General features: G+C 33.4%; 1 protein-coding gene and 1 pseudogene across 1 annotated transcript; one reads left to right on the top strand and one right to left on the bottom strand.

Annotated features, from left to right (window-relative positions):
* The window catches only part of LOC18031884, a 13,575-nt pseudogene extending 3,833 nt beyond the window's left edge, over positions 1-9,742 (top strand).
* Positions 5,311-6,260, bottom strand: LOC112098475 (agamous-like MADS-box protein AGL103). Its single transcript, XM_024184904.1, has one exon. The coding sequence runs from the start codon at positions 6,169-6,171 to the stop codon at positions 5,311-5,313; it is 861 nt and encodes a 286-aa protein (XP_024040672.1). The 5' UTR covers positions 6,172-6,260.
* Positions 9,743-11,887: the final 2,145 nt, after the last annotated feature.

Here is an 11,887-nt window from a genome sequence, read left to right as displayed (position 1 = left end):
TACTTGTATAGGGGAGGGGTATATCTTGTGCTTGTTAATCCTAAAGATGCTGAAGATAGGTGTAGTAAATCCTACCTTCAGGTACTTCTTCTAAATACAACTTGCAAATATAAATGGGCTTAACATGTTACATCGAGCATTCCATGCTTCCCATGAATATTTTGTAATAGGCTCTATATTTAATGAGAGGCTTTCTGCATCTTTCTCTTTTGCAAATATACTCAAGAGAGCTACCCGCAATGAATTATGCTGGAAAGCAGTCAATGTTCCCTGAAAAATGTGTACTGAATGGGTACATTTATTTTCACCCTTGAATACATTTTTATGACAGCTCTAGTTCCAGAATAGCCACTAATCTTCATATTTTGAGCTAATAAGCTACTAGGTCAAGAAGATTGTGATCATGTCATTGTCAATCCTGCAGGAAACACTGTAAGCTGCTTTCGGAATCTAATCCCATGGAGGCGATGATGTGGTAGGCTTGATCAATTCTTTAAGTATCTTTTCCGTGTCTAGTTCTTCATAAGAAACAAGAGTTTATCGCTAATGGAAACTGCAAGTTATAACATAGCAGCAAGAAATCAACAAGAGTCACCTAATAAATCAGAGAACTCCCATCAGTTCAAAATACAGAGAATGAGAATTCCCCAAATGAGTCAATACACGAAAGCAATTCCTCTATATTTTTTAACTAGAATCCACAATTACCTGACAAGCATGTGCACTGAACAAACAGAGTAAAGTATCTTGCCTAATGAACTTTATCAGTTATATATGGGTTCTATACACCCCCTGATTAATCTACTCAATGTCCAAGGTGGTAAGCTTCTTGAACCTGGGAAAGGTGTGCTTGTATAAAGAATATTGTAGGTGCATAGGATGTTTAGTTGCAGTTTGGTTCACCTTTTCTGAACAATATAAATGTCTACGTCCACCATTAAGTTCTGCATGGTTCAGCCAGCATTATCACTGTAGTTAATAAATTAGAGCACAAGAAGAAAGAAATTTAGGATGCTATTTTTCCAAGATTTCTTAGTAATTATTTCTCCTTTATCTCATTAACCAGGTTGTAGCAGCAATTATTTATCAAATTGTCCCTGCAGATACACGGTACGCAGAAGTCCCTCTTGCTGCTGTTAGTTCAATCTACCAACATAAGGTCGTTTCGCATTAGTGTTTCTTGTTCTGTTGCTTGATTTCATTCAAAGTGTCAATATTTACTATTTTAGTCTCTTAGAGCAAAACCATAGCCAATTTTTTTGTCTGATTTTGGCCATTTAGAGAATATTTTTGGGTACTAATAATTTTTTGCTTGGTTTCCTGTTATATGATGGGGACATTATATCAGCAACACACTCTCAGAGATGCATTATATGGAAGATTAATAAATGCCAAAAACTTGTTTACAAGAATGCAACATTTAGAACTTCTACAGAAGTTTCTTTGATTTGAAATCAGGCTGGGTGTGGGAACTTATCAATGTCTTGTAACTCAATGGATTTTATTCTTATTTTTTGATGTTTGAATCCCATATGTTTCTCATCCCCATTAGATGGCTTCACAAAATAATATATAGTTTATTACGGGATATTATTAGTGGGCGCTTATTCTTTTTCTCACTCCCATTAGTTATCATGTGGGGCAAATCCATAAAAGTTTGCTGTTGACAACTTGTTTATGTTATAAACTTAGGGTGTTGGTCAATTGTTGTACTTGAAATTAAGAAAGAGACTTCAGAGTGTTGGTATTCGCACTATATTCTGTTGGGGTGATAAATCGTAAACAGGTAAGTTTTGACTGGAATTTCTGTTGAGATAGGAATTGGATTATTAGTAGCTCCTTTTGTGTTACTAAAATTTTGAAAAAATATGAAACCGTTGGTAACAGAAATGGAAATAATTGATGTTAGTGAGAACTAAATTTTCTACTGTTTTTATTTTTGTTTTTAATCTTTTATAATACACTAAGCATTGTTATTGAGAAGGAGTTTTTTCTTTCTGAAAGTAGCTAGGCAATTGTCTGTTTGTCAAGAAATATCTATCATTTCAGAGAAATTGGTTATTTGATATTTGATGCCTGAGTCAGTTAATAATTGAAGCAAGTGCAGGATTTTGCATCAGTTGCAGAAGTAGACACAGAAGGTAGAGCTCACAGGCTGCCTTTAAGGCAGAAATTCAGAAAGTGTTATGCTTTCCTGGTGGTTCCACCCTTATGGTTTTTTATCATAACAAGAACACATCAGCTGATGCTGCAGTCTATCTGAAATTCTGTTTTCCAGTAAAGACCTGCGAGAAGTGTTCACTATTTGCTCTTAATTAGATCAACAGAGCCGGAAAGGGTTGTGATAGATGGGTGTTCAAGAGAAGGAGCCAAGTCAGGTGGTGAGTGTATCTTAGTATTTTGGTAATGCAAATTGCTTTTATGAAGAAGAAATTCCTGGGAACTTATATCAATGGGTGTCTTATATTTAATTGAAAAAGATTTCATTGCCAAGAGTAACTGTTGTAATCAAAATGAGCATAGATCTGTGAAGCCTTCAAAGGTACGAAAAGATGCTTCATGTTTCAGTATTTGGAGTACATGAACTTCATGTGGTTTTGAAATCTTTTGTCTTTCTTTCTTTTCTATGCAGTATCTAAGTGTCACATTTTACAATTTGTCTTCACAAGCAAATCTTCAGATGCTCTATGCTGCAGAGCTAACATTTTCTGTTTGTTGTTAACAGGTTTCCCTCCGAGCCTGGACACAGTGCATGACTCTGGGGATCTGGCTACTTTTGAGAAGGTGCACTGCAGTAACATGACAGTTGGTGCAGCCCAGATTGGAGCTGATACAGGTGCTAAGCACTGCTCTTTTTCACAAGGACAAAGATGAGGTGGGAGCCTGTAGCATCTTCACTGAAGTCAAAAGAAGTGAAAGGAAGCAATTGTGCTGACTGTCATTTAGATTCTAACCAGAGCTTAGCTTCAGAAGTGGTGAAATCGTTGGGCTTTCGGCATGTTAGCATTCACGGGAAATCACTGCTGGCAATCATGTAACTGTTGATTGCATGAGGAGTGATGCTAAAGAAGATAGGCCAGTAAGTATAACTTCAGTAGCTTTTGTCAGCAAAGAATTTCAGTCAAATGGAAAATTCCTTAGAATCACAATGATGAATATTGCAGATGATTCTAAGAAAGTACATCTCACAAAGGTACACCAATTTGATTTATTTTCCTTTGCACAAGGTGTATTTCGTTACTTGGGCATTCTTGTAGGGATCAAAGAAGTTATTACTGTGCAGTTGAGATTCTGACTAATATATGAATGCTTAGAAATATGGATCAATGAGTACTTTTTCATCTCCTATCCATCTTCACTTTTCAGGAAATACTTACAAATTTTGATGCTTCCTAAATTAGGCTTCCAAAATGATTATCTCTAAAGGACAGCCTTGTTGTTTTGGCCTCTAGCAATTGAAGTAAGAGGTCTGGGGCAATTTCAAGGGGATGGCATTTAATTTGAGGGTGGAGAAGCCAAGTGAGTGCTTGTTAGCTAAAATATATAAAGCTTCCTTTTTTTTTGGGGGGGGGGGATACACTGTCTTCTCTTTTGTTCAACCACAATTGGATAAAAGAAATTTAGTTTTGCATGGGTTTTGCTCAGTTGCATGAATAATCAACATTGAGTATACACCATGAAAGCTATTACTTGAAAATGTTCCAAAATTTTGCTTCATTAGTCTCCTAGGTGTTTGAAGAGAAATAACCAAAATCTATATCAAAAGTTTAAAAATTGATTTAAGGATAAATAACCAATGTATAGTTTATCTCTACCCCCATCTGAGCCATAGCTTCTCTTCAAACAAACTAAGTGATTTTTTGTGACATTGATTCTAGCTATCAACTCAGTTTGATTAATTCATATTCTAATTTACTAGTTTTGATGATTATTTTATTATCTAGATATCCTTATGACTAGGGAGTGTTCCTAAAATTTGTATTAATTTGGACCTGTCTCTCGAATTAGTTTCTTTGCTTTGATATTTCCATTTTTGTTGTTTTCTGGTAAATTGATGCCATTATTTTGTGTTATTACAAAATTATGCTTTCTTCCCTAGATCTTCACATGAATGTCTGTTTGTTATTCATTAATGTCTCTGATATATGTAATTGAGAAGCTGAGAGGTGCTGTTACTTCTGATGGAATTACAAGGACACATGTTGTCACCGGAAAAGTGAGAAAAACTCTAAATTTCTTTAGGGCTCTCTGTTGAGGTTCAGTCATTGCTAAATCCTCAAATTGATACCTTAATTTTGTATATCTACTCACAGATTTATTGGTTTTATATTATTATTAAAAATATTGAGGCAATCACTCATAATGCAGAGCTTGGATTGTGTCACCCAGTTGGTTAAAAGAAAGCTTCAGAGAAGGCAGATTTGTGGGTTAGTTGAAAGGACTATTTAATTATATAATGAATGGAGAACTTCAAAGCACAGTAATTTCCCATTAACGTCCCATCTTGTTGTGCAGATGAATCATTCTACATGCTAAATGATGATGGTTATGTTTTAAAGTACAGAAGTGAGTTGAAAGATGCAGTTCTTAGAGCAAAGGCAAGACCAGGAGGCTTACTTAAAAGGATATAACATAATTATGGCAGCTTATGTTCAACCCCCTATCTAAACGCTATCTTCCATTGTCAGGCTGCTGGTGGAAATGTAAGTTCTATGTATCTCTATCACAATGTCTAAATATTGTGAGGGAAACCCACAAGCTTCTGTGAACAAATTGATTAGCACAAGCTTAATGTGTTGAAGATTGCATGGAAATAGACTATAGAAAGACAAATTTCTTAAATGTTGGATGTATTTTGGATGTGCTGCTCCTCAAGTGAGGTGGATCTGTTGCAAGTATTATAACAGAACTTCTCTGAACCTCTCTTTTCTCATTTTAATGCATGCTATATATACCAATTTGCTTCCCAGACAGTTTAAGCTCTTTTTGCTTGAGCTTTATTAATCATTACAATACAGTTATTCATTTTCCCCTTTCGGGTTCTGTATGTTAATACTCAATTTACTTCCCAGTGGTTATCTTGTTGAAAAAGAGTCGTGAAATCAAAGTTACCGCAGGGTCCGTAGCACTCCTGAATCGTTTAAAAAATAAAAAATAAGGAAAGAAAGGGCACAGATTTTTATTTCATGGTAAATTGAAACATACTTAACATTAAAGTTGTTTCCAATTGCCTGACCTCCTCTACTCTATAAATCAAACCGGAGAGAAAAAGAAAGAAAAAAAAAAGAGAAAAAAGCAGGACATCAATTCCTATGAAGAGGGGCCGCGTCCACAGTTACAGCAAGGCCCTCCTATTAAACCAGAAAATTTTTCCTGTGCCCAAGCACCCTCATTTGCATGCACGTACCCTGGTAACAAACTGTCATCAGGAAGCATAAAATTGTTGCCAATCTCACTCGGCAAAAAATTGTTGTCTGGAAGCATAACATTGTCGCCAATGTTGCCATTCTCACCACCATTGATCTGATGGTTTTGACTCGGAGGAAACAAACAACTCTCTTGTCTCCCAAAAGCATTATTATTATTACTACTACTACTAACATAATCACTCATTAAAAGATTGTTGCCATAAACTTGAGGCCAAATCGGTGGTGCTGCAAATTGTTGATTTTTTTGCTCCTCAATTATCGCCAATTCAATTGTCTCCCTCATACTCGCGAACTTCGATTCCACTTTATTATACACAACCCCCAGTTCCTCCACCGATGATGCTTCGTCTATTTTCGTTTCCAAGATCGAAAACATCTTTTCAACAAACGCTTTCTTCTTCTCCATCAACTTCTGCTTCTTACTCTCAAACAACTCCAGAAGGCCGAGCCTCTGTTCGGCTTTCTTCATCAGTACCGGCATCTCTCTCAGTTCCTTATACTTGTCGATCATGTCGTTGACTTTTGTCTTGTCCTCCGGCCACGTCTCGACTTTCCCGTCTGGCCCGTAACAGACGAGACAAACCATTACGTCGCATAGTGTCTCTAGCTCGTGAGCTTTGTTCTTCAGTGTCTCTTTTCTCTTCTCGAAATTGCCCTGTCGTGAATTCCCGCCGTGCTCCTCGATGAGCTTCACGGATCTTTTTCTTTTAACTTGTGTTGTTTCTGCGTCCATTGGATTCATTCAAGAACTGAGATTAATTCAAGAAACAACGATGATTGAGAGCAGCTTTGATATTTATATATAGGTAAGGGGCGGGGGCGCTATGTTTCTTTCCCTAACAGACACGGGAAATCTTTGTGAGATTTTTTTCTTCCTATTTTCTTTCAATAATAAGGAATCTTGTATTAGCGGTGCAGTTGTTTCTGCCCTTCCACAGAAAATTAAAAAATAAAATAAAATAAAATAATTCAACTTCCTCCGTCGAACTCCGTCCGGTTCCGTTCGGATCTCCGACGAATTTATCTCTATTTTACTCCTCCTCTCCCGTCGTATCTCCGAAAAATTCGAAAAGAAAAAAAAAAAGAAGAATTTTGAGTGTAGTTTTTTTTTCCTTAGAATTCCAGTTTTAGGGAAAAAAAAAAGATTTTGTCGTTGGGTCGGTCGGTAGCTCTTCTCAGCTTGAAGCCATGGGATTTTTTATTTTTCTATAAAAATAATTCAGTCATTCTATTATTGGTCTGTGACCGAGTGCTATATATAGTTTGTTTTCATTTTTGTCGGGATATTTTGTTTGCCAAAGGAACCAGACTATAGGGCAGCTAATGGGTAACCTTTATCTTGTAATAGGTTATTTGAGGATAATCAACTGTTAGTTTGATATAATCTATAGGGGAGCTTGTACATGAACTATATTACATTTACCTAGCAAGTTATAATTTGTCTTTGTGTTTTCTTAGCATGGGGAATGCCATTCTTCTTCGTTTTTTTCTGCTATCTCTTGCTTTTTGGTTATTTATTTCATGAAGTTCATATGATTATGTGACTCAAGACTCCAGAGCATCGCTTTCACTCCGAGCTGCTAGAAATTCTGCACCAAGTAATGGCGTCATTTCTCAAGCATTCTTTCTTGTAAGATAGCTACCGATGGTTCTGGCCAGTCCAAAGGCTATGGTCTTGTGCAATTTGACAATGAAGAATCTGCTCAAAGTGCGATTTAAAAGTTCAATGGCATATGCTTATTAATGATAAACAGGTGCTCGTTGGACGCTTTCTTCGTAAGCAGGAAAGGGAAACTGCACGAATAAAACAAAATTCAATAATATATTTGTCAAAAACCTCACTGAGTCAACTACAGATGAAGATTTGAAGAAAATTTTTGGTGAATATGGAACAATTACCAGTGCAGTGGTGATGAGGGATGGAGATGGAAAATCCAAGTGTTTTGGATTTGTGAATTTTGAAAATGCAGATGATGCTGCCAAAACTGTTGATGCTCTTAATAGAGACAGAGAGTGGTATGTTGGAAAAGCTCAGATAATATCTGGAAGAGAAAAAGAGCTTTAAGGGCGATTTGAGCAAGCCATGAAGGAAACTGTATACAAATTCCAAGGTTTGGACCTGTATATCAAGAACTTGAATGATAGTATTAACGATGAAAAATTAGAAGAGTTAGGGTGCGTTTGGTAATATTTTTTATTTAGTGTTTTTTACTCTTACTTTAGAGAAAGAGACTGATGTTTTTGTCGTGTTGTTTTTTAAAATAAAAATTTGTTTGATAATGTGTTTTCAAAACAATATATGAAAATAATAACAGTAAAAATATGTTTGGTTGTTTATCTAAAAATATAGAATTTTTATAGAATATTTTATAAAATAATTTTCTTCAATTTATTTATACATTTTATATTTTATATTAGAATTTTAATCAAAATAAAGTCAAATTTCATACAAGAATGATAACTTTTAGAAAACTCTCTTATATTTTATTAAGTTTAAGAAATTAAAATAAAATGAAAAATAAAATAATAAATGTAGAATTAATTAGCATATAACAAAATAAAAATTTATACTAAAATTATATTTATTATAGACATTTAAGTAGTTCATTTGTGCTAATTATATTTTATAGCACAAAATATAATGAACAAAAGAGTACAAAATATTTGTATCCAAAACATGTCTAAATATCTATATCTAATCCTTTCAACATGAAAGGCGTCACCTACAAATAAACCAAAAAAAAAAAAAGTAGCTATAGAATATTCAAAATAAAGCCACCATTATTCATTCTTACTAGGTAAAAATTACCAAAAAAAAAGAGGGCTCTTCATCTTATATTTGATATAAAAGAAAATCATACAAAATTTCAATACACAATAAACAAAACCACAAAATTCAAAAAAAAAAAAAGCACCTGGATACTGTTACTTGATATAGTGAAGAAGAAGAAGATAAAGTGTAATTGTAAATGTGATGTAACTGTAAAAGTGATTGCTTTTATGAAGAAAAAGATAAGGTGAAAATAAAATTAAATAAAAATTTAATAAATAAGAGTGATGGATCTAGAATAATTTTTTATCTTATTTTTTTTATATTATTCTCCAATAACTCAAAAAGACCAAATTGACATTCTTAAGTTGTCTTTACAAAAGTTAGAAAGTGAAAATATTTTGTGCTTCATTTTTTTTTATTGTTTATCAAAAGATGACTTAACCAAACGTGTTTTTTATTTTCTGTTTTTGGAAAATAAAAAACACCCATCAAGAAAACGTTAACAAACGCCCCCTTATTTTCTAAATTTGGCACAAATTACTTCATTCAAGGTTATGCGTGATCTTAGTGGAATTAGAAAAGGCGCTGGATTTGTGGTGTTTTCAACTCCAGAGGAAGCAACTAGAGATCTTGCAGAGATGAACAGTAAAATGATCGTTAGCAAGCCTCTTTATGTTGTTTTTGCTTAGCAGAAAAAAGTGAGGGCTAGGCTGCAAGCTCAGTTTTCACAAATGAGAACAGTAGCTATAGCTCCCTCGGTTCCTCCTCGTATGCCAATGTACCCACACGGTGCTCCAGGCATAGGGCAACAGTGTCTGTACGGCCAAGCACAGCACCAGCAATAATTCCTCCTCAAGCTGGATTTGGTTACCAGCAGCAACTTGTTCTTGGAATGAGTCCTGGTGGCGCACCAATGCCGAACTTCTTTGTTCCAGTGGTCTTGCAAGGTCAGCAGGACCAGTGTCTTGGCGGGCGACGTGGTGCAGGACCTGTGCAACAGACGCAGCAGCCACTCCCTATGATGCAGCAGCAGATGCTTCCCAGGGCTCATGTCTATCGGTGCCCACTTGGCCGTAATATGCAAGATGTTCCAATGCAAGGTGTTGCTGGCTGTATGCTTCCTATTCCCTTTGACATGGGTGCTGGCATGCCTAGGCGAGATGCATCTGTTGGACAACCTACGCCGATTACGCCTTTGTCTACTGCCCTTGCAAATGCATCACCAGAACAGCGAAGGACGTTGCCGGGTGAAAGTTTATATCCTCTAATAGAACAGCTGGAGCGAGATGCAGCAGCTGAAAAGGTAACAGGAATGCTTTTGGAGATGCACCAGACAGAGGTTTTGCATCTTCTTGAGTCACCGGAGGCTTTCAAGGCGAAAGTAGCTGAGGCCATGGAGGTTTTGAGGAGTGTTGCTCAGCAGCAGGCTAATAATCCAGCAGATCAACTGGCTTCATTGTCCCTGAATGATAACCTATTTTTCTTGAGCATCTTGCGGTCATTGAACAAGTTTGGGTTAGTTGTGGTTTCAAACAATTAAAGTCTTCGTTTTTGGCATGGATGACGTAGGTGTTTATGTAGTTTGATCCTGGATATGCTGTCAATTTGTTTTGTAGGATTCTTAGTAGCTGCTGGGCCGCATGATTTGCTTGGTTGACTGTTTAATTTTTTATTAAGGGAAATTATCACTTTACCATTTCTTTTTTTATCTTATATTTATCTAACTATTAAAAAATTTTAACATATTTTCTGCAACATCTTTTTTTTTAAATTTGTATCAACTAGCCACTTTTTAACTAACACCGTTAAATAATTTAAATGAAATGATAATTTTACCCTTAAATAAATTAAAATACCATTTTATTTTACAAAAACTTTGAAAAATAAAAAAATTATAATTATAAAAATACCCCTAAATTTAACAAAAAAATAAATCCCAACCAAAGGTGCTTAGCTGATTTTTATTTAATTTAGATTTTGTAAAATTTTAATAATTATTTTTATTAAAAAATTATAATTTTGCAAAATTTTAATAAAAATGACTGAATTTATTTATTAAAAATTATAGTTTTGCAAACTTTTATTAAAATAACTGAATTTATTTATTAAAAAATAAATCCCAAAATTTTAATAATTTAGGGGATTTTTATTAAATCTCAAAATTTTATAATTATTTTTATAATTATAATTTTTATTTAGATTTTTATTAAAAATAAAAATTCTAATTTTGGGATTTTATTTTTATTAAATTTAGGGATATTTTTATAATTATAATTTTCTTATTTTTCAAAGTTTTTGTAAAATAAAATGGTTTTTTTAATTTATTTAGGGGTAAAATTGTCATTTCATTTAAATTATTTAACGGTGTTAATTAAAAAGTGGCTAGTTGATACAAATTTAAAAAAAAATGTGGTGTAGAGAACATGTTAAAATTTTTTGGTGGTTGGATGAATATAAGGTAAAAAAGAGGTGGTGTAGTGATAATTTCCCTTTTATTAAATTTTGCAATTTATTCTTTGTATGAAGAACGTCAGCGCCCTTTAATTGCATTTATATTGAAAAATAAAAAAGCATTATTTATGTAAAATGTATATATATCTCACACGCGATATAATTTTATTTTTCATTATTTTTCAAAAATGTTTTTTTAATTTGAAAAGTCACAATTAATATTTTATATATTCAATTAATTCTTTAAAATTGTTTGTCACGAAAGTAATAATTTAAATGCAAACAATCATTAACTCTTATAAATGTGAAATTATTCATGTTTAGATGTTTTCAATTGATAAAATCAAACAACTTAACAATGATATTGAGATATTCAAAAAGAAAAAATAAAATAAAAACAATGTCTTTTCGATATACATATGGAAATATATAGTGCTAGGCTTACGGATGGGTTCTACCCATAGGTCATAACAGTTGGTATTAAAACAATCATCTCTCTCTTTTCATTTTTATTTTGCTTATTATAAATTTTATTATTATTATTAAAATAATTCGAATTTAAAAAGTAATCCTATAAGCTAAAGCAAAATTCTTGCAATAAATATAGCAACTAAATTAAGAAACAACACAATAGAAAAACAAATTAAATAAAATTTTAACCCACTGCAAATAATTTTTTAAAGATTTTCAAACTATTTCCTGCACCCAAAATTTATACATTCAATAATTTGGGGGTTGATTAAAACTATAAAATTGATTTCACCTACCATTTTAACCCTACTAAGAAGTGTTGCAGAATATACTTGAGCAAAGTGTTTAAACACAATGTATGTAGCTGCAAGAGCATCTGCTATCTCAGCAGAATCATCAAAACTTGATTTTTCATGTAATATTCATTTTTTAAAAAAGGCTTTTTTTACTTTTTCTTTTAATTTATTATTTAGAAATTAAATAATAAAATTTTAAAGAGAGGAATACAAATATTACGAGAGAAAGAGTGAGAAAGTGATTAGAAATTGAAAGATTTATAAATAAAAAGGGTTTCAATATAATTTTGGAGGGGTGCCGATAAGCGAACTCTTCTACATTAGGACCTACTTACTATATAAATAAATAATTACCTAATTTCAAACTAAATCCTTATAATGAATCTATGGGAAAATACTTGTCGTCCCCAAAAATGAACCATGACTGGATCTCATCAAAGTGTAATTCATTTTACTTTTTTTTTTTA

This window comes from Citrus clementina, unplaced genomic scaffold (assembly GCF_000493195.1).
Source record: "Citrus clementina cultivar Clemenules unplaced genomic scaffold, Citrus_clementina_v1.0 scaffold_9, whole genome shotgun sequence".
In the NCBI taxonomy this organism is placed as follows: Eukaryota; Viridiplantae; Streptophyta; class Magnoliopsida; order Sapindales; family Rutaceae; genus Citrus; species Citrus x clementina.
This window is presented reverse-complemented; position numbering and strand designations above follow the sequence as displayed.

Excerpts from the sequence above, each read along its gene's own strand:
- LOC112098475 (XM_024184904.1), bottom strand. The coding sequence starts at position 6,171 with ATGAATCCAATGGACGCAGAAACAACACAAGTTAAAAGAAAAAGATCC.